At 30.1% G+C, this 24,524-nt stretch overlaps 1 protein-coding gene across 1 annotated transcript; it reads left to right on the top strand.

Moving 5' to 3' along the window:
- Positions 1-16,055: 16,055 nt before the first annotated feature.
- Positions 16,056-24,280, top strand: LOC113376457 (protein zer-1 homolog). The gene is made up of 12 exons (XM_026616384.1): positions 16,056-16,316; positions 17,327-17,640; positions 18,251-18,543; positions 18,607-18,704; positions 18,819-18,936; positions 19,004-19,206; positions 19,276-19,447; positions 19,573-19,734; positions 19,800-19,961; positions 20,031-20,180; positions 22,689-22,947; positions 23,005-24,280. Exons 1-12 carry the CDS (start codon positions 16,144-16,146, stop codon positions 23,190-23,192), a joined length of 2,292 nt encoding a protein of 763 aa, XP_026472169.1. The 5' UTR covers positions 16,056-16,143; the 3' UTR covers positions 23,193-24,280.
- Positions 24,281-24,524: the final 244 nt, after the last annotated feature.

The raw sequence follows: 24,524 nt of genomic DNA, 5'->3' as shown, positions 1-24,524 counted from the left end.
TAATAAAAATGTGCTAAAATATAAAACTTGTGCCAATAAGTCAAAATTTAAAAATGGCCGCTATCAAACTGTCACAAATCTAATAAAAAAGTTTATATCATTTCAATTTGAGATCGTTTTATCTAAAAACAGTTATATACATCACGGATTTTCTATAAAGGGTATTTTAACTTACTATTATTCTAATATTCATAAAAGAAACTATCTATTCTATTTCCGAATGGCGTCGGCCGTCAGTCGGTTTCGTAAAAACCGTTCTAATTTTTTTCAAGCTAATTTTTTCCTTTATGATCGCTTTTATTATTTGCCATCGATCACTTTCGTTAGTCTTTCAATTGAATCGAATTCTTTCAATTCGAATGAATGATGGTCTCGAAGATGGACTGATGTTGGCATATCAAGGACGCCTCTTTGAGTATGATGATGATTGAATGATTGAGTTTTTTTGAGCAATCCATATATTGGATCAAGTTTTTTTGGATCAGAAATTTTATATGCAAATGGAGTGGTTTATCATTTTAAGACTGTGTTATACTGCATATAGTTAAAATCGTTTACTATTTATAGCACAGGTAATAAGAGTAATAAGTCCAATTTATAATATATATTTTTTATACTGAAGATGTTCTAGAAATATTTTTTTATGGCTGAATAATGTTTGCCGGGCCAGCTAGTATATATATATATATATATATATTTATATATTGTATACTAGCTGGCCCGACAAAGATTGTTTAGCCATAAAAAATATTTCTAGAAAATCTTCAGTATAAAAAATAATTAACTGATTATGGATGTGGAAATGTGTGGTGTAAGAGGAAACTAACACAAATTGAATGGATGGTTTACTCACTGCAAATCTTCTGGAATGAAATATTTTAAAACATAGTAAAGAAGCTCGCACAATTAAATAATATTAACCTAAAACATTATATTAGGGAGCGTCCATTAATCACGTGATCTAGTTTTTAAGGATTTTTGCCCCGCCCCCCTCCCACTTGGTAATAAGTGGTGATATTCAAAATTAACCCGCTCCACTCCCCCATCAAACATTACGTGTATTTTTAGTTACGTGAAAAAACAAAAGTTTTTGATTCTTTTTTTGAAAATGTTTGAATTTTTTCAAAAAAATCAGTTAAAAAAATAAATACACGTTATATCTTACCATACCCCCTCCCCTCCCACACGTGATATTTTGTGATTTTTTGTCAAACTTCCCCCTCCCCTTATAAACCTCACGTGATTAATGGACATCCCCTTAAATATAATTGAACATCGTCTGTTAAAAACATTTGATATTTGACGTATCAGCCGCTTTCCTTTGTTTCATACAAATTTGGCTTCTACAAAAATATTCAAATTCAAAATGTAAAGTTTCTTCGTGGTTTTGAAGTAATATCTCACCTTTTGCACAATCTCTGGATTAGCACGGATTTTTCAAGACTAAGACTGGCAAAATCCGTGCACCCATTTTAGAGCCTTAGAATACCTAACATAATACCAAGCTCCTTCTTTATATATATATAATGATAATAATGAATGGTACTCTGCATGAAGGCAGGTCCACAAATAAATGATTTCACTACCCTTCGTCGTCCATCATTACCATTACCAAATCCCCCCCCCCCTTTATTTTTCACACATTTTTTAATGTATTTTTCTTTCCAAACTTCTGCATCCATGCTTCCTGATCCTGCGTTTCGGCCTTCAGTTTCCTGTATTTTCTCTTCTCGCGTAAGTCGTCAATCGTCTGCATTCTTCTTCTTCCCATTTCTTTCAGTCCTTCTATTTTACCTTCGAGGACAATATACAGGAGGCAATCTTCTTGCAGAACGGATCCAAATCAGTTTCCTTTTCTTTACAGGATTGTGCTCATTAGAGTCTTTTCTTGGCCCACTTATATTTATATATATATATATATATATATATATATATATATAATATATATAAATTTATTATGAAATTTGACTATTACTTGAAAGTAATCTTGTTTTACTTCACAGAGGAAGTAATAACTCTAAATGTTGCATTTTCATACGTGACGTCCGTCGATATATACATTTATATATATATATATATATATATATACATACATACAATCCGAATTTCAGTTCATGTACACATTTTTGTTAATATGATATAAAATTTAAATAATTCAATTCTCATGATATTCTTACAAATGTTCTCAAATTTATTGCCCCATTGTCTTCTCGTTTATGCGTAATATACAAACACACTACATCAACGAGTCTGACTCAATAATAATTGTAATGACTAGGTGTAAGTGGTATTTTGCCTTAAGGCAAGTTGCGTGAACATCCCAAGAATTGGACAAAGATATCAGTTCGCATTGATTATCTGAAGAAAAACTTTAATTTGTTGTAAATTTTATCTAAACAGCTAGATCTCAATTTTAAGTCGATTATTTACAAAATGCCACTTACAACTAGTTAATAATTATTAACAGAGCTCAAATCAATATTTGAAATAATTATAAATAATATTTAATAATCAATTACATTTGCTCTTGACATGAAATATGTTTAGAGAGCCCTATGGTAATAATTGATGAGATGATGGTCAATATATATCATCATTTGTTTTTAATTTGTTTGAATGGCTCTATATTATCTGATACGGAACCTTTGGATATATATATATATATATATATATATATATATATATATATATTTGTTGCATAATGCCAACTGGCTGCCTACATAATAGATCGAGAGTATTATTGAAAGTGATGATGATGATGTATTCCATTCAAAGACTCATTTGGATAAGGAGACAGGCTTATTGCCATATCAACAGGATTGGACAAATTCCAGAAAAATCGATATAATATATTAATAGAATTTAATAATAAGGCGTAACATCAATAAAAAACTTGAATTTGCAGTCCTGAACTCATTTCAGTATAACAAAAAAAAATATTAGTCTAAAATATGCAACAATAATGTTTGAGAAATAATAGTAATAAAGTAAAAAGCACTTAGTATTTGTCTGTCTATGTCTGGAGCATAGCTCTGTACGGATCAGAGACATGGACTCTAAGAAAGCCCAACAAGAACTAACTGGAAAGTTTTAAAATGTGCTGCTGGGATAAAGTGAACAGGCAAGATAACAAATGAAGATGTCCTGAGAAGAGTAGGCGAAGAAAGGACTCCACTGAGCACAATCCTGAAAAGAAAAGAAAACTGGGTCGGACCATTTCTGCAAAAACAGTGCCTCCTGCACGACGTCGTCAAGGGTAAAATTTAAGGACTAAGAGGAATGGGAAGAAGAAGAATGCAGATGATTGACGACTTACGTGAGAAGAAAAAATACAGAGAACTGAGAACCGAAGGGCAGGATCAAGAAGCATGGAAGCAGAAAGGAAAATACATGAAAAAAAATTAAAAAGAGGGGGCATGTTCGTGATGGGAACGAAAGACGACAAAGCGTAAATGAGTCATTGATTTGTGGTGGTTCTTACACCATGGACCTGCCTACGGGCAGATTACCATTTATTATTAACTAAAAGAACAAATTTTTGCATGAGAATATGTATGTCATCTGTGCACTAACTGAAGATATAATGATAAATGAAATTTTAAAATCATATTTTTAGTAAGATTTTAATATTCCAGACATTTTGCTAAATTTCTAGATAATTAACTACACTTTTATATAATTTACAAAAATTTTAGATAACTTTAGACTAGGGTTTATACAAAAACCGACATTTCAGAAAACCGGTTTTCGAATTTTAATTTTACTAAAAACCGGTTTTAACCGGTTTTCGAATTTTATATAGAAAATAAAGTTTTGCTCAAATATTCTGTAAGTTATCCGCAGATTTAGTGTAATTTAGAGCAGTATTTGACTGAATTTATTTATTGTTCAACTTTATAGATAGTAAACAAAATTATTTTATTTTTAATTAGTAGAACTAAAAAATAATAGTTTAATTGAATTAAGTAACTTTGAAAATAATTATTAGTTATTCATGCATCATTTTCACATATAAGAATAAAAATATTTTTATGGTAGTAAAAGGAAAGTTTTCGAATAAATTAAAATTATACATTTTTAGATAAAAAAATTCATTAAATTAAAATAAATATTAGATACATACATGTTAATATCAATTTTAGTTTTAAAAACAATTAAGCTAAACTCGAGTATTGTCTGTTCCGAGCAATTTTAATTAATTAATTCTAAACATTCTAATTATTTTTTTGTTCAATAAAATATGATTTCAAAAAACTAAGAACGTCTATCGAATTGCTACTTAGACGTGTCCTTTGGTTACTCACAAAATTTCCTGAAATAGAAAATACTCTCATGCTTTCGATCAAATTATGCCTAATTGTTTTTAAAGCCTGATATAATAATTCTAAGTTTTTTGATCTTTAATTTGTGGCTTCTAGGGCTTAAAAGTTTGAGTAGAGAAAGATACTTCTTCAAGAAGAAGTCACACTGATATAAATTAATATATACACTGGTATAAAAATCTAACTTAATATATAGAAAACCTTTCTGGGAACCATTGCAGACTGATAAGATATCACATGCTATTGAACCGATATGATTTTAAGAATCAAAACGCTTTCATCTATCTTTTATATTTGGCTATATTTGTCATTTTGCATTTATACAGTGAAAACCGACTTTTTCACTAAAAACCGGTTTTCGAATTCCATAATTTTCGCCTAAAAACCGGTTTTTGAAAACCGATAAACTCTACTTTAGACTTTACTTTTAGATTAGTGTTGTAACATTTTCTGACAATCTACAACATTTAGAGACAATTTGCTGGCAGCATATAATATTTTTGAACACTTTAGAACTTTTGTCAATAATATACACATATCGAGAAGTTAATGCAACTTTCCTTAAAGCAAAATGCTACTCACAACTAGTCAACTAATGCCTAATGTATGATAATAAACCAAAGATACAATTACCCAACCCTGTTTCCTTCGTCGAAGATCGCAGTTTAGCAATTTCGCATGCATCTACTTCTACTTATGGATGGATGAAGATGACTCGATAGTCATCTGAAGAAGTGTAAAAGTGTTAAAGTGAAGAGTTGAACTGAAGATGTACAAGAAGAAGGACAGAGGAGGTGCGATTGCGTGATCTAGAACACTTGCTCGAACAGTCGAAGGTACCATCGATCAATAGAACGAAAGACCTACATATACACACATGCAGAGAGATAGGCAGATACATGAACTAGTGGGGTATATTAAGGCAAATTGCTGGAACTCCCGTACTGAAAAGTAGAATTTTTAAAAAACTTGAAATATTTTTGAAAACTAGTGGGGCGCATGGCATCGTGCCTTAAGGCAAATTGCTGGAACTTCACGTACCAAGAATTATTTTTTTTTTCAAAAAATTAACGTTTTTGAAAAAAAATTATTCTGAAAAATTAGATATTTGAGAAACTATAAATTTTTGACAAAAATTTACTTTTTTTTGAAAAAAAGACTTTTTGAAGAAAAATTTATTTTGAAATGTTTTGGAAATTCTGAACTGAAAGCAATCGTACTCCTTTAACTGCATAGAGATGAAATATTGCAGCGCGTAAGCGCCGCGCCGCCTTGTAACGGATAAGCATTGGTACGGAACCCATAGGAATGTAAACAAAATTTATACTTATTGTTAAAATCTCTATAAAATATCTGATAATTTGATGTGCATATGTCTAATGATCATTTTTAACCGCCAAATGGCATTTTTCTTTACTTTTTTCATTAGATCTCCGAAACCGCTAGACCTGCCTTTCCAAAAATTCGATCAGATCTTCATTTTATTAATACAAGTAAAATGTTTTTTGAATTGTTCAAATCGGACGCTCCTTTCTCTTAAAAACTGAGTTACCGTTTGTGACACTTTTTGTCCCGTATCTTCGAAACGGCTAGACCTGCCTTCGCCAAAAACTAATCAGCACATCTCCTTATCAATACGAATCGAATGTTTTTTGAATAATTCAAATCGCTTCATCCGTGTTCCTGAAATCGTCGACGAAAATTTGTATCCGAACACACACATATATGTGTAAGGTATGCCAAAATGTTCAGAAAGTTTTGAAACGTAAAGATATACAAACATTTTCATTTTCGATTTTTTTGCGATTACTATAACTTGCTCTACGGGAAGTTAATAATAATAAGGTGCATAAGAAGGCAAATTGCTGGAACTTCCAGTACCGAAAAGTAAAGAAAATGTGAAATGAAATATTTTTAAATTTCGAAAAAAATAGATTTTTGGAAATTAAAAATTTAAAAAATAAAATCTTTATAGAATATCTGATAATTTGATGTGCATATGTCTAATGCTAATTTTTTACCGTCAAATGGCATTCTTTATTACTTTTTTTATTAAAATTCCGAAAATGCTAGACCTGCCTTCCCAAAAATTTATTCAGGTTTTCGCCTCGTTTTTATAAATAAAATGTTTTTTGGATTATTGAAATTAGACGCTCCTTTCTCTCAAAAACTGAATTACCATTTTAGAACTTTTTTGCCCCGAATCTTCTAAACGGCTGGATCTGGCTTAGCCAAAAACTAATTAGCACGTCTCCTTATTAATACGAATAGAATGTTTTCAACCGAATCATTTAAATCGGTTGAATCGTGTTCCTGAAATCGTCGAAAAAAATTTGTATCCGCACACACACACATTATATATATATATATATATATATATATATATATATATGATATATAATATACATATACATACATATCTATATATATATATATATATATATATATATATATATATATGTGTGTGTATTCTTGATTAAATCATCTTTTTTGAACCATATAAAAATGTTGAAAAATTCGATCTCAGGTGTTGCAAGTACAATAAAACATTTCGCAAATATTTGTCTTAAACCACAGACCTAATTTAAAATAGATTTATATATATATATATATATATATATATATAATAAATATATATATATATATATATATATATTTATTTGTATATGTATATCATAAAACAATAAACCGTTGTTGTTTTTTATACAAATTAATTGTGTAAGATTGTTTTTTGTGAACATTCACTCATCAAAATACCTCAAGCACTCGTTTGGTTTCAAAGACGATATAAAATTCATTTATAGTCTTTTTTATTTATTAACTTCCCGAAAGATAAGTTCATGTTTCTGCTAGAACATCCGATTTGCAAATTTTATATGTCAATGAATGTTTAAGCCAATTTTGACCTTAAATAACTGAAACATTTGAATGCCATTTTATTCACGACGATCGGCGGAGCCATTTCTTTGCAATTGCAGACAACTGCAAAAGTTTTTGTTCAAAAATTCTGAACCGATTTTAAAAAATTCGAATACTGTTCGAAATATGTGAATTGGGAATCGTGGTGATAAGTTTTTAGTCAAGATCGGCCTGACTGTTTCTTTGTAATTAATTGTTGATTTTTTTACGATTTCATGGTCTTATATATATAAAATATTCTGTTATATTATTTGCCTACGAAAAGTAATTTTTTAAAATTTAAATTAAAATTCATTAAAGTTTGAAATAATGGGTCGCAAAATAAAATTTTATGTAAACCTCAATTGTTATTGATTAAGTTGTTTATTAATATCGGAAAGTTTATGCAAGTTGCCTTTAAGAAAAATGCCACTTACACCTAGCATAGCATTTGTATAGTGTTTATTCCAATTAATGTCTACGTCATCGTGGACCTGCCTTCGTCTCTTAAACATAACTCACATGCATGTATGTGCAAAACAGAAAATAACAATCAACATTTATATATGGCAAAAGATCTTTACATTCGACCTCGATCTCAAAAGATCTCAATTACAATTCAATACCCACATATCTAAATAAATACATATACATATACATAGATCTATGCAGATCTACATTATATATACATGGCGACAGATCCGATAGATCATCTACGATGGGATCTTTTCGTATTGCAATAAACATCTTGTGTCATTTTCTTCGAAAATAGATCATATAATTTTCATCGCAGATCGTAGATCACATTCATACAAATATTGCCGACAAGATCATTGTCAGAAACGATTATTATCGATTTATTAGATCATTGATGGCGAAAGAATTTTACACTATAGATTATTAAGCTCGACAGATACATTTTGTTATAAAAAATATTATTATAAAATAGATCATCGGTAGATCTTTGACACTAGATCTTTGTGGCGATTTAATTTTAGTTATAAATATTGCATTTATATCATATTTTACACCAATAATAGATATTTCATGAGACAGATAACACTGCGTGACACTAATTTTTTTCTTGAGAGGTTATGATGGTTTTTAAGAAATTTGAGGATGCTTATTCCAAAAACAGTAACAAAAAGTTGCTAATAGTTCTAATTTTTGGGATACACCAATGTAGTGGTTTTACCTCAAATTACAATAAAAAATACATCATATTTTATTTTATGCCTTCAGAAGTCTTTTGAAGATTGACAGAAGACTGGTTTTGTCATAATCTCCAAAAATTGCCAGCTATCATGTGGCCATCCCATCTTTCTTGATATCGCTTTTCCAAAGTCCTGATGTCTTGGTGTCACTTTAGCCCTGGTTTTCTTCTCAAATTTATTAATAGAATTACGAATCCTTGGATTTTTTAAGAGGTGCCGATTTGGGGATCATCAAATATATCAGTTTTTATCTCTTCGTGGTTCTTTGGTCTCTAAACCTATTACATGGTAGTCAGAAGATGTGATGTCCTAGGTTGTTCATCAATAGAGTTGTTCTATTTTAACGTTGGTCTCTAAATTTATTACATTGTAGGCAAGAAGATGTTGATGTTCTAGGTTGTCCATCATTAAAATTATTTTCTTTTAACGTTGGTTTTAAATCTATTACTTGTTAGGCAGAAGATGTTGATATCTAGGTTATTCATCATTAGCATTATTTCTTTTAATGTTGGTCTCTAAATCTATTATTGGTAGACAGAAGATTTTGATGTTCTAGGTTGTTTATCATTAGATTATTCTCTTTTAACGTTGATCTCTAAATCTATTACATGGTAGGCAGAAGATGTTGATGTTCTAGGTTGTTTATCATTAAAATTATTCTTTTTTAACGTTGGTCTCTAAATTTATTACATAGTAGGCAGAAGATGTTGATGTTCTAGTTTGTTCATCATAAGATTTATTTTCGTTTAACGTTGTTTATGAATCTTTTAGATAGCAGGCAGAAGAAGTTGATGGTTGTTCATTATTAGAATTATTCTCTTTTGTCGTTGATCTCTAAATCTATTACATGGTAGGCAGAAGATGTTGATGTTCCAGGTTGTTCATCATATAATTATTCTCTTTTGACGTTGGTCTATAAATCTATTACATGGTAGGCAGGAGATGTCGATATTCTAGGTTGTTCATCATTTTATATTATCTTTTTAATGTTGGTCTCTAAATTTATTTCATGTAGGCAAAAGATGTTGATGTTCTAGGTGGTTCATCATTAGGATGGATAGAGGTTGTATAGCTGATCGTGAGTGGACCTCAATACCATTGTGTCTTGGTTATGACTATTTGCTTCTATTGCCTGACTAATTCCATTGGTAGTCGATGACTACTTTGGGTAGTTTCCTAAAACTAAAACTGGAGCTGGTACGGAGAAACGGAAGGTATATTTGAAGTCAGCATGCAGTTCTAAGTGGGTTTCAAAAAACTGTTCGAGGAAAAAATAAAAGTGCAATTTTTGTCACGCAGTATAATCCATCGAAGCAATAATCTACATAGATCTACATAGATCTTTCGATCATCGTTTTGACCACCAATGATTGGTTGTTTCGTCAAAACCATATACGATATAATAATGCGGTATATATACCTATATCGTATAAAGTATTGCCGCAATTGCTGTATGAATCGTGTACTTGCCGCCGCCACCATTCACTTTGAACTGATTTCGAACTCATATAACCATTATTCACTTTTCATCTCAACTACGAGAGTAATTGAGCAATTGAGCAATTGAGTAATGATTAATATCATTAATTGATCTAAACGCCAAAATTTAGATTCTTAAAAATATTTAAAACGCAGAATGAGATTCAATATTCTTCAGCTTCAGATTTATAATCACTGATAACTAAATTATTAATAGTTAATTCAGTTTAATTTTTAAATTTCCATAGGGTAAATTATTGTAATCGTCCAAAAATCGTAAATAATTTTTTTGCATTTTTTCAAGTTTCATGGGTTTCTGAACAATTTGGCATACCTTAGAAAAAAATCGATGGATGATTGTATGTATGCTTTTTTGTATAGCGAAATTATTACTGGTCTTTTGTCTGGGTATGTCGGACTCAATACCGCCTCCCTTTTGCTCTTGCCTCTGGTTCCCACGGAAACCGTCGTCAGGCATTACATCGTGGGGGGAGGATCTAGAATATTATCATTCTGGCACTGAAATTATACTTATCTTTAAATGAGTGAAGTGTATGTATGTGTATGTTTATGTGTGTGTGCATATGTATGAATACAATTTTTTGTCCACGTTTTTGAGAGCACGGATCAACCGATATGAAATATTCAAAAATTAGATTTCTATTGATATGGAGACGTGCTGATTAGTTTTTGACAAAGGCAGGTCCAGCTGTTTCAGAGATACGAAGCAAAGTGTGCAGAAAATGGAAATAGAGTTTTTGAGAGAACAGAGCATCCGACTTGAATGGTTCAAAAAATGTTCAATTTTTAATGATGAGAAGACGTTTGCGTGGAAAGAAGCGCTTTCTCGTCTCACAATTTTATGACTTTCTAGGTATAAAATGTCCCAAAATAATGCTGCAATTTTGTATTTATATTGTGAATACGATGATTCTTGTCCATAAATGACCTCTTTCTATGGTATACAACCAGCAAAAAATATTTAGTATTAACCTTGTCAGACAATCCACATTCTTTCAGACAACTCTCGATCTGCTTGTTTCTATGCACCCTTGTTAGCAGTCTCTTGGGAAGTTTCACTCCAATAATAATAATCGAGTTGCTTACAAAATGTAGTATAATAGTTGAAGTGCTCCCGCAATAATTCCATTCCATTCGATTGTTGTTCCAAATTGATAATCATCGGCTTGTTATAATTAGCATAAAGGCTTCTTCTTGTTCATAATTAATTCTTGCGATTTTCACTCCGTTAATAAGATGCTTAAGAAACTCTGCGTTTGAGAAATTCGCTCTGAGAAACTCTTGATCGGCCTGTTAAGGGCCACTTTAAGATATTGCAATATATATATATATATATATATACACACACATACACACATACACATACACACAAACACATACACATACATACTCCAGAAGGACAACCACTGGATTACTTTCTTATTACCGACATAAACTAGCTGTAAGTGGCATTGTGCCATGAGGAGAGTAGCATGATAAAGTTTCACTTTCACTAAATGAAGCAATTTCCAATTGATATGTTTTAAATTGACTTAGTGCACAAAAGTGTGGTGCTGCCTATTATTTCAAACATTGAAGAATATGTATAATTAGACCACATTTCGTAGGCCTATAATATTTTAAAATGCAAATTTAGACCAAGATGATATCAAGCTAATTTTCTGGTTAAACCATCAACTTCTCCTTCGGGAAGTTAAAAAGCTATCAAAGTCCAACTGTTGACTACACCTGCATCTATCATATATAATTATTATATTTGCAATACAGTCTCCCAAACAAATAATTATCCATTACTATTAATTATATATAATTAAATAAAAATTAACGAACAGCTGTGCAACATTTCTTTTTTTATTTAGTGATAATTAAATACTGCTGCAAGGTCGCGGTTAGAATCCCAGATCGAGTTTCTTAAAATTTTTTTTTATAAACTGAATTAGAACAGTCGTTGCTGAATTGTTAATGATAATAACTATATAAATTTATTAAGGTTAATAATTAGATTTATACGTGTAACGTAAAATTAAATTATGAAATGATGATATGATGGTACGAGAGAGCCATTTCACATTCTAACAATAAAAAGATTTTTTTTATATTACAATTATGGTAATATATTATTAATTTTACGAAGGACAAGTTTATGTTTTCGCCAGAAGATACGATTTTTAATTTTATGTTTCAAGTAGTTCTGAATCGTTTGACACTGAAATTGAAAAAGTGTGACAAAATTTAACCCTGGGAAAAAAATCTGCCTTCTTCAACTAATTGTTTGGGGGCGTCCATTAATCACGTGAGATTTTTAGGGGGTTAGACAAAAAATCACCAAATATCACGTGGGGAGGGAGGGGTGTAGTAAGATATCACGTGTATTTATTAACTGATTTATTTAAAAAATTTCAAATGTTTTAAAAAAAAAAAAAAAATTACAGTTTTTTCACGTAACTAAAAATACACGTAATGTTTGGTGGGGGAGGGGAGGGGGGTTAATTAAAAATCCCCAAAAACTCAAAACCGCTAACTGATTAATGGACGCCCCCTTTCTTCACAAGCAAAATGTTTTTTGGATCGAATTGGAAGCTTTGTGTTCCCAAAAACTGCCATTTTGTACACTTTTAGCCCTATCTCTGAAACGGCTTTGAGGGTAAAATAGAAGGACTAAAAGGATTGGAGAAGAAGAAGAATGCAGACGATTGACGACTTACGCGAAAAGAGAAAATACAGGAAACTGAAAGCCGAAGCGCAGGATCAGGAAGCATGGAAGCAGTAGTTTTGAAAGGAAAATACATAAAAATGTGTAAAAAAGGGTGAGGGATAGTGGTGATGGGATTGATAGACCACGAAGGGTAAGGGAATCATTTATTCGTCTTGGCTCTCACATCATGGACCTGCCTTCGGGCAAATTACCATTCATTACTACTATTATTATATAGTGAATTGTCTGAAAATATTGTAGATAGTCTGAAAGTTCCTAAATGTCTCATTTTTTACCACGAGAAAATCCATTTGTTTCCGGACTCCTCTTTCGGCCTCGTGCATCTGAATATGTAATTTTTTATTATTGTTGTTATATTATTATTAATTCTGAATTGTTAACATTTAAGAATTAGAGTGACGTGACAAGGTTGATGTATAATTCTTTTGCCGAAAATAACGTTGCATCTAGAGCAACTACTTATTATGTAAACAAGAACACGGAACAGAGATATGGGGAGAGCGGTGTAATTAGGGATAGTTGATAATTGATTGGGTATATTTTAGTTGACGGGTTATGTAGAAAAAGCTCTGGACAAATCTTGACCAAAGGGTCTTTAAGAGGTTTTAAAAAGTCCTTAAATGTTCATAGTTTATAGGATTGGAGTGTGTCAATAGTTGCACCTAAATGCACCTAAAATCTTGTTTGAAGAATACTTAGAAGGTTTCAAGAAGTCCTTAAGGAAGAATTAGAATGCCTAAATAATAGTTCATGTCTAATGAAGATCTGGAAGAGGTTTTGTTTTAAAGGTGATGTAAAAGACCCAAAAGATGTAGTACATAACATGCTTTTATAATAGCTGATGTGTAGCAAAGGTCCAGAGGAAATAGTGGCTGATGTGAACTTACTGCTGCAGTTTTATTTTTGGACACTAGTTTTGGTCAGGATAGGGAGTAAAATGTTTATGTTCTACAAATGTGCCAATATGTCAATTCACCTTTGCCCTGGTGTCATTTTACCCTGGTGTCTCAATAGTTGCACCTAAATGCACCTAAAATCTTGTTTGATGAATTCTTAGAAGGTTTTAAGAAGTCCTTAAAGAAGAATTTAGAATGCCTAAATAATAGCTCATGTCTAATGAAGGCCTGGAAGAGGTTTTCTTCTGGTGATGTAAAACCCCCAAAAGTTGTAGTAATTACATAACATGCCTTATTAGTAACTGATGTCTAATAAAGGTCCAGACGAGGTTTTAAATGGTGCTGAAGGTTGTAATTATGACATCAATTAATTTTATCTTAAGATGTCTATTAATACTGGCTGATGTGAACTTACTGTTGCAGTTTTATTTTTAGGCACTAGTTTTGGTCTGGATAGGGAGTAAAATGTTTATATCCTACAGATGTGCCAATATGTCATTTCACCTGGTGCTATTTTACCCGGTTTTCACCTACTTTGGAAATTATGAGCAATTATTCGGTTTAGTCTAGCCTAGAACAACACTTGACCTGACAATAAGACATTTCAGGCGAAAATAATGTCGACCTTGGCTCGAGACAACAATATGGGGCCATTATTTATAAAACTATTATTATTATTATTACTATTTATATGGAATTAACTCCCTGCTGGTGTTGAAATTAATTTTAATAACAAAATCTATTTAGCAATAAACGTTTAATTTATATTTGCATAAAATAATTACAGATCAATTGAAATTCAATTAGTTCAGTCTAGACGAATTGCGATTACTAATTTTTTTCTTCCGCGTTTGGATGATGTATTAATTATAACTGATCTTGTTTTTTTATAGTTTATATAATTATGCAAGTTTATATTTGATCTAAAGGTGATGATTGCCAATTTGAAATGGAAACTGACATGGATCTCCTATGTCTTGTGAAGACCAAAGTGGCGCTGAAAGATGGATCATATTAAAATGATTTTTTTTAAATTTAATTTGCCGGAGAAGGTTGGGTTTTCGCCAGAAAATCTGATTTTCTAATATTGGAAAATTGCAAAAAATGTGTGAGTTAAAAATTTGATCTTTTGTCGACGTTTTCTCAAAAACGGCTGCACCGATTTTTTAAATTTAAAAGTCATTCGATAAAACTCGATGAATGCAAAAGTTTTTATAAATGATTGTGAAAAATATGAAAAGAACCAGGTACGAATATTTGGAAATTTTTTTTTGCTCTATATTGTTCTTTTTAGTATGTTTATTATAACAACGAATACTAAAATTGACAAGTGTTTCGAATGTTCTTCGAAATTTTTGGATTTGGTAGCAATTTGTTTGTTGTAGAATGTTGTTTGGCAATAATTATTGTTTTAAAATATGATTACTATAATGACAAATACTAATCGATGAGGTTTAATAGTAATATTTAAAAATATTTAATTTTGTACGAAAAGTACCCGAAAGTTTATAAATTAGAGTAGGAGGGTTGTAATTTTTAAAAAATATATTATAGAATGGTGAACATTCAGTATATCATACATAAATAAGTGTATTATAAATACAAATACTAAAATTGATGGGTTTACTTATAATTTTATTAGAACATTCACATTTTTTAAAAAAAAGGACATTTTTATAAAACTACTAGAGGACATTTCACCAGCTATATTTTATTAACAGATTATTTAATGTTATGAACACACAAATTTATTAATTATAAATTACACAAACATTAATTACATATTTAATTATTTGTACATTTAGTTAAACATAGTAATATTTAAGGAAAAATATAGCACACTATAAATATGTAAAATTTGATTTCTAAATGCTTCAAATGGTTATACATCTGGGTTAACGAATATACAATGCACATCGGATGGGGTAAAAAGTTTAATTTAATTTATAAATTTTAAACGTCTGATTAGCAGGCAATTGGTTCGTAAATGTGTAGTGGCAGAAAATTTGTTGATCGACTAGGAATTTTATTAAACAATTGATGAAAAATCGCATTGATTAGTTTTGCGCGAAGATCGAAGCAGTGGGACATGTTAAAATACTATAGGCCTACGAAAAGTGGTTTAATTATGAAAATTTATAGGAGCTGCGTCCTCAGGATATTTAAATTTAAAATCTTATTGATTAATACGATTATTTATGCACATAAACATATCATGCAAGATGCAAGTTTCTTTAATAAAAAATACTATTTACATCTAGTTTGTTTTCTTTTTTGAATTATTAACTGCCAAATGTCAACTGTCAACCAACACCGCCATGAAGTATGTCACTCTTGACATGACAGCTCTGATGACAGCTATCTGTATTGCATATTGTTAATGCAACATCGTAAAGCATCCTAACATAAAAAAGTGATTTTAAAATTATTAAAAAAAACAAATAAAACAACAAAAAAAATTTAAATTATTATTACCATTAATTAAATCTTTTAATTATGTGCCAACTATTTCAAACGTGAAATTTCCAACAATAATCAGCTGATGTTGAAATGTCATCTGTCATTTTGTGGATTATTGTGAATTGATTAAAATAATAATGTCTGGAGTTGATTTTAAATATAATACAGATCCTGAATCTTTGTACGATATCACGTTGAAATATGTCGTTGAAAATATTGATATTCTGTACGAAGAGTATCTGAATTATGATGATAAAATTGACTTGAGGCTTAGGAAGGATTTTAGTCTGCCGAGGGAGCTTTGTGAGAGGTAAGTGGTAATAAAATGGTGATTAATGTTTTATTGCAGATGAAATATGCAAAACATTTGTTAGAAGATGAGTTTTGTTTGTTTGGAATCACCAGCAGGATGTTGATGTTACAAATTTTATGATGCATGAGGAATTTAGTGAAGAAAAATCAAAATTGTAATACTTATTATACTCGATTGACATCATCACTTACGATGATGATTTCAAATCAAGAATAGAAAACAACAAATCACAACAAATTCGTGTTAAGCAGTCTAAATGGAAATAGCTCATGCGATGAAATTTATTAGTTTCAAATTGTTATTGCTTTCTAATTATAACTTATTAAACTTGAATATTACATCGTTTATGAGCTGCTTTTGTCCGGTTTTGAAAAGGTCCTACCAAACCATTATTGATTTTTTTTTAAGCTGTCCTATATCAAAAACCAAATTGTTTTTTTTTTTTAAATAAGCTTCTTTATATATTCAATATTATCTTCAATATTTACTATTGTCTCATTTATAACTATTTATATTATTGTAACAGTTATAAATACAAGAAAATTTTATTAATGCTAGTAATTTCCATATGGCCAAGTGCCAATTTGGATTTGATGTAATATACTATAATTATATACAAAATTTGGCATCATTTTTGCTATCCACTTTCATTCAATGTTAATTAATTTATTCATTAATGATAATACTTGTAACTGATTGATTATAATAATATAATTAGTAGTTGACGGGTGATATTCAATGCTGCAGTATAATTAATGAGGCTATTTTGACCTCAAATGGCTATAAGAAAGAAACTTTTTTTTTCAATTAAATACAAAATTCAAATTGCTAAGATTTTAATTTTTTCTATTCTTATTTCAACAATAAGATTATAGCATCATAATCTATAAGTTAAAACTTTTTCTTAGCTAAACAAAACAATATTACAACTAAATAATTATAAATAAGTATTTATTTAATATTTATGTATGAATTTATTCATTTATTTTTCTATTTCTTTATACTAGGTTGATAGAATACCACAATGACTATGGCTACGAAACTAATGACAAATTTGCAAAGCTCTTTACACACTTGGAGAATACAAAATTAAAACATGTCACTTTAAGAAATTCTATGATGACTGATTCCGGCCTCCAGTATATTCTAAATCATGATCTGGTGTCTTTACAATTATCGAACTGTACTAAATTAACATCTCAAACTTTAAGTAATATAAATTTGCATTCAAAGAATCTGACTTGTCTGAGTTTTGGAAATGATACATCGATTATACCAACTTGTACAGCTGAATCGAATTGGCTCATATTCAGAACTACAGGTAATAGATGAACATACATGTTTTTTTTTTAAATTATAATTGCAGTTGTAATATTTATGAAGTAAAACCTCTGAAATGTTGATTATTGTCTGAAAATGTTATAAATTGTCTGAAAGAGTTGTAAGTTGTCTGAAAATGTTATACATAGTCAAAAAATGTTGTAGATTACCTAAAATATTGTTGATTGCTTGAAAATGTGGTAAATTATTTGAAGGTGTTGATAGTTCACTGAAAATGGTGAAAGTTGTCTTGTAGATTGCCTAAAAATGCTGTTGATTGCTTGAAAATGTGGTAAATTATCTGAAGATGTTGATAGTTAACTGAAAATGGTGAAAGTAGTCTTGTAGATTGCCTAAAAATGCTGTTGATTGCTTGAAAATATGGTAAATTGCCTTAAGATGTTTATAGTTCACTGAAAATGGTGAAAGTTGTCTGAAAATATAGTGAAATGTCTGAACTTTACATAAAATCTGAAAATGTTGTAATATATATTTTTATTTTCACATTTCGAAGTTTTAGTTTTTTTCCTTTGAGAAACTGTTTTATTTTTATTTTTTATAATACCATTTCAAAATTTTGAAACAGTACTAAATGTGAATTATTCTTTTAGGATATGTTATACAAGCTCCTGTTCTTAAAAAACTGACAATTCGAGATATAAATTTGAAGTTATCAGTGTTGTTGTCAAATTTAAAGAATTTAACGTACTTAGATCTATCACAATGTCATATCAGAGGCGAGTTTACACATTTAGAAAAATTAAAGTCTTTGAATTGTCTAATTTTGTATAATGTGGACCATTTGGATGAAGCTATAGATACACTTTGTCGATTAACATCTTTGCAATGTCTTGATTTATCACAGTCCAGTGAGAGAGCCAATCTTTATGAGGATGAAAACCAAGTGAGAAAATTATATTTAACAATTATTGACCTTGTTCATAAATATTAATATTTTTTACAATAGGTTTTAGCCAAGTTGATTGATTGCTTACCTCGATTAACCCATCTGGACATATCTGGTACGAATCTAGCAGGTACAGGCGTAGCCATGTCTTCTTCCAATATAAATAACAACCAGTCAAATCAGAATAGTGCAAACAATCCATCCTTAAACAAGAAACTTAACGATATAGTCAGTGATGAAGAGGATGAGAATTTTTATGATGCTGATTATTTTGATTGTGTCTCTGATATTCCTGGATTGAGTAAACGGATGAGGAATCCTTTGGAATTTCTAGGATTGTATGGTACACTGCACTCAGCTTGCCAAAGGCATGATATTCCTGCCAAAGTTGTAAGTAGAAATAAATAAATTTATTTGTTTATTTATACCTATTCATATTTCATCAATTTCTTCTCAGATATCAGGAGATCACAATGAGAGACAAATTTTAGTAGCAGCTCAAGCATATCAGGAGAGACCTGATATTTTAACAAAAGTTTTGAATGATTTGTATCATTTGTTACGATTTGAAAATTGTTCTGAAGTTTTGAGAGCTTTAACAGCAGTTTTAACAGCAATGGATCGGCATGTTTCTTGCAAACATATACAGATTTCTGGCAGGTATAATAATAATAATAATAATATATATGTGTGTGTGTGTATATACATTTTTTCATTGATATTTTCCAGTGCAACGTTGTTCTATATAGTAAAGGGAAAAGAAAAGACTCAAATTGGTTTAAGAATGAGGCAACATATAATCAGGACGTTGTTAAATGGGATGGCCAAACATCTAGAAGATGAGACAATGATGAGAAATGGATGCTTAACATTGTGCCAATTCAAGTTGCCGCAAGATGTTGTATGTATTATCGACATAAATACATATTAATATATCTAATTTTTGTTGTAGGACCTCATAGTGTTAGAATCTATCACAGTTTATTCAATTTTGCCACTTACACCTAGATATTTTGTTTATTTCAGTTATTCCAATACGAGAAATTAGTGAAAATCCTCCTCCATGGTGTCTCCGATTCCGACCAAGGGGGCTTCGTTCAACGAATAGCGATTTATTTATTAAATTCGCTGGCTTGTCAAGTGGATAACAAACAAAAGCAGTGCTTGGGAGATATGGGGGCTATTTCTGTAATAATAATAATAATATAAATTTGTATTCTTATTAATCAGTTGTGTTGTTTTTGTTTGTTTAGAAAATGTTGTGGATTATCAAAAATCGTATACTGCGGCACATTTGCGACGATGTCCTGGAAGTGGCTTGGTCAACAATGTGGAATGTCACTGATGAGACACCGGCTAACTGTTTGAGATTTTTAGAAGGCGATGGAATGGACCATTTTATACAGTGTCTCATTGTAAGGGAATTCATTTTATTTGTCAGTTTGAAAAGTTGTTCATATTAATAAATATGTTTTTTTCTTCAGCAATTTCCATTTCAAGAAGAACTGTTGCGAAATATGATGGGGCTCTTAGGAAATGTAGCTGAAGTCAAAGATATTCGGCACAGACTGATGACTGCTAGCTTTATTAAAGTTTTTTCTGATTTATTGGATTCAAAAAGTGATGGCATTGAGGTTGGTTCATATAAAAAGTGATATTTGATTGTATATATATATATATATATATATTGAATGGTAGAGTCTTGGATTTGTGTATATTTTGCAGAGTTTCGAACAAGAATCCAAAAATAATACAAAATAAAAAACAAGAAAAGTTTTTAAAAAAAACAATTTCTTTATTTAATTATTTGTTTATTGTCGACGTTTTGGAACTAGGTACGTTCCATCTTCAGGACATCTGTCAAGAAACATGATCTTGATGAGATTTTAGCAAACAATATGTTTAGGAAAAGAAAATAGATTTTTCTTAAATAATGAATTAATTGTAAAAAAAAATAATATAATAATGTACAGAAATATGATAATATATTCAAAATGAAAATGATAAAAATGATAAAAATAAATGAGTGGATTATCAGAACAGGATATTAAACATAATAGAAAATTTTTTGAAAGTTATGGAAATTTTTTAAGAAAAGGTTAATGACAAAGTTGAATTAATTACCTGTATGTTTGAATATTTGTTAGCACTTTTTCACTAAACAAGCTTTTTTAACAAAAATGAATTTGTGAGTTAATTTTCCGCCGAATAATTAGATTTTGTAAATCAAAATTACTAAAAGATTGTCTTTTTTAAAATTATTATTTGAAAACACAAATAATATTGTTCTCTGGATGTTGTTCGATTGGCTTTTGAAAATTAACTAATTGAAACTGGTGTATCCTTTGTAACACGTGTAAACACTTGAACGAGAGATGTGAGATTGTATGTGTGTGTTTTTATATGTTAGGGTGTGAATACTTAAATTGTTGATCTTAAAAGAAAGTCGATATTAATTGTTTGTCAAAAAGTGTAAAAAATTTAAATATGAATCATGTAATAGGTTGTGATCTGATCTAATGTTGACACTGTTAGAAACATTTATGAGAATGAGACAACTCTCCGCGAATAACCTTCTAAAGATGCAACTTTCATGATATAAAATCTTTGGAGTGAAATTAAATGAATGGGCGTTTTCTATAGAATGTTGTACTAGGGTACTTTTGAAATTTTTTTGTTTATGGTGGACCACACTTAGTTCATGTTGTCTCATTCTCTTGTGTACATATTGGGAGGTTTGTCCAATATATTGAAAAGCACAGTCATTACAAGAAACAGAATATACTACATTAGTATTGAGATTGGATGGGGTAGGGGATTTAATGTTCGTAAAGAATTGGTTGAAGGAGTGTAAGGATGAGCCTGACAAGAGAATGAGACAACATGAACTAAGTGTGGTCCACCATATCAGGCTCATCCTTACACTCCTTCAACCAATTCTTTACGAACATTAAATCCCCTACCCCATCCAATCTCAATACTAATGTAGTATATTCTGTTTCTTGTAATGACTGTGCTTTTCAATATATTGGACAAACCTCCCAATATGTACACAAGAGAATGAGACAACATGAACTAAGTGTGGTCCACCATAAACAAAAAAATTTCAAAAGTACCCTAGTACAACATTCTATAGAAAACGCCCATTCATTTAATTTCACTCCAAAGATTTTATATCATGAAAGTTGCATCTTTAGAAGGTTATTCGCGGAGAGTTGTCTCATTCTCATAAATGTTTCTAACAGTGTCAACATTAGATCAGATCACAACCTATTACATGATTCATATTTAAATTTTTTACACTTTTTGACAAACAATTAATATCGACTTTCTTTTAAGATCAACAATTTAAGTATTCACACCCTAACATATAAAAACACACACATACAATCTCACATCTCTCGTTCAAGTGTTTACACGTGTTACAAAGGATACACCAGTTTCAATTAGTTAATTTTCAAAAGCCAATCGAACAACATCCAGAGAACAATATTATTTGTGTTTTCAAATAATAATTTTAAAAAAGACAAATCTTTTAGTAATTTTGATTTACAAAATCTAATTATTCGGCGGAAAATTAACTCACAAATTCATTTTTGTTAAAAAAGCTTGTTTAGTGAAAAAGTGCTAACAAATATTCAAACATACAGGTAATTAATTCAACTTTGTCATTAACCTTTTCTTAAAAAATTTCCATAACTTTCAAAAAATTTTCTATTATGTTTAATATCCTGTTCTGATAATCCACTCATTTATTTTTATCATTTTTATCATTTTCATTTTGAACATATTATCATATTTCTGTACATTATTATATTATTTTTTTTACAATTAATTCATTATTTAAGAAAAATCTATTTTCTTTTCCTAAACATATTGTTTGCTAAAATCTCATCAAGATCATGTTTCTTGACAGATGTCCTGAAGATGGAACGTACCTAGTTCCGAAACGTCGACAATAAACAAATAATTAAATAAAGAAATTGTTTTTTTAAAAACTTTTCTTGTTTTTTATTTTGTATTATTTTTGGATTCTTGTTCGAAACTCTGCAAAATATATATATATATATATATATATATATATATATATATACATATATGTATTGTGTATTACCATTGTATTACTTTATCACTTTTTGTAGGTCAGTTACAATGCAGCAGGTGTATTGTCACACTTGGCCTCCGATGGCCAAGAAGCTTGGGCTAAGGCTGGTCTAGAAAAGGAACGAGATGATGTATTGCAAAAGATGACAAAGGCCATAGAGCGATGGAATCTTTCGGCCGAGAGAAACATCAATTACAGGAGCTTTGAACCAATCATGCGCCTGGTTAGATGTTATGATACCCCTGAATGTCAACATTGGGCTGTTTGGGCTTTGGCAAATCTAACTTTAGTTTATCGTAAGTGTTTACTTTGTCACTTGTTTATTTATCACTTATTTATGCTATTTTTTTTAGCGACGAAATATTGTGATCTGTTTGAAAGCGAAGGGGGCTTAGTAGAACTGGAGCGTCTCATAAAAGATGATAGGCCTTATGAATCCGTCAAACAACTCGCCAAAAGGGTTCTAGAGAATTGTTCTGTTAACAAAATGTATCCTGATAATCCTCCTGCAAGAGTTGAAGCAATGCTTCTTGATGGATAAGTGGAAGGAAAGTAAATTTTGTTGTACATAATTTTTATCTGAGAATCTTTAGTTGGTGTAAAAGATGATACTATAAACTTTGGCTCCACTGAGTATGGTATAAATAGTGTAGCACTAAGAGTGTGTACGGTATCTGAATACTTTTTGAATTTCTTTCATGATTGAGATTACTGTTGATGAATTTGTTGAGCTTTATGACAAATATTAATTTATTGACATTGATACAATTTTATTATTGAAAGCGAATGAAAGTTCTTTTAATAAAGGATATATAATTATAAATTGCAATAATATATAGTAAAACCCTGTCAAGACGATTTGTCTGAGACCTGAGCTGGTCTTAAGTGATAAAGTAAAGTTTATTATGCGGGATGGGAAAAATAATGCACTTACTACTACATATTTTTATGTATCAATTTCTAATTTTGGCATATGTAGGTGATAAATTATTTATATTACATTATTTAAATTAATCACTTATTCTAGTTTGGAAGAAAAATTTAGATGCAAATTTTGCAGTGCTTCTATTTTTAAAACAAATTATTCAGCCATTTCAAACACCAAATTCATGAACTCATTTTTGATGAAATCATTCAACCAGAAGCGTAGCGTGGGGAGAGTATAAATATTTGTTGAGGAGCCCTTCAAACAGTAAAAATTTCTTATAAATTAAAAGTAAAAGAACCTTCTGACAAACTGATTTATTGAATCATTTACAATTTCTGCCTCTAGGGACAACTTGGGAGGTTTTTTATTAATTTTTACATGTTAGGGGCCCTTTATAATTGATGTGGCGGTAGCTAACTTCTCTGGATTTATGTAAAACTTTTACCAATCTATCAATCTGCTCTACATTTTCCCTTTTCTCTGCACAACTGTAAATTTTCTTATTGGGTTATTGAAATTCTGCAACTATGTTTGTGATTTTTAATGAATACTTTCAACATCTCTATTTTATTTTGAAGAATAGTACCTTCTTTAGCTTTGGTGTGTTAAACGTTACGGCCAATTATTGAGATATATATTAAAATATGTTTTAAAGTGCAGCACACCAGCATAAAGAGCCTATCCTATATCCCAAAAATCACAAGCATGATCGTCTTAACGGTGTTTTACTGTACTTACATATAAAGATATATTTATGTATAATTATAAAGTTATGAATGAATTTATAGTAAAATAGTATATAATAAAAAAAGTTATTATGAGAGAATGTAATGTTTTCTTATAATTTTCAAAAATGCTTTATTTAATGTTTTCGGTTTTGTAAAATGTAGCTATTTATTCTTTTGTAAATCATAGATTTTAATAAATATAAATGAAAATATATTA

This window comes from Ctenocephalides felis, unplaced genomic scaffold (genome assembly GCF_003426905.1).
Source record: "Ctenocephalides felis isolate EL2017-DRISC unplaced genomic scaffold, ASM342690v1 CF-g0.4_SCAFFOLD_00845, whole genome shotgun sequence".
NCBI lineage: Eukaryota > Metazoa > Arthropoda > Insecta > Siphonaptera > Pulicidae > Ctenocephalides > Ctenocephalides felis.
This window is presented reverse-complemented; position numbering and strand designations above follow the sequence as displayed.

What these genes read in the sequence shown, in the direction of transcription:
- LOC113376457 (XM_026616384.1), top strand. Translation starts at nt 16,144, where the DNA reads ATGTCTGGAGTTGATTTTAAATATAATACAGATCCTGAATCTTTGTAC. An exon ending in CCGAGGGAGCTTTGTGAGAG is followed by an intron (nt 16,317 to 17,326) that starts GTAAGTGGTAAT and finishes TCTTTATACTAG; the next exon opens with GTTGATAGAATACCACAATG. An exon ending in GTAGCCATGTCTTCTTCCAA is followed by an intron (nt 18,705 to 18,818) that starts TATAAATAACAA and finishes TGCTGATTATTT; the next exon opens with TGATTGTGTCTCTGATATTC.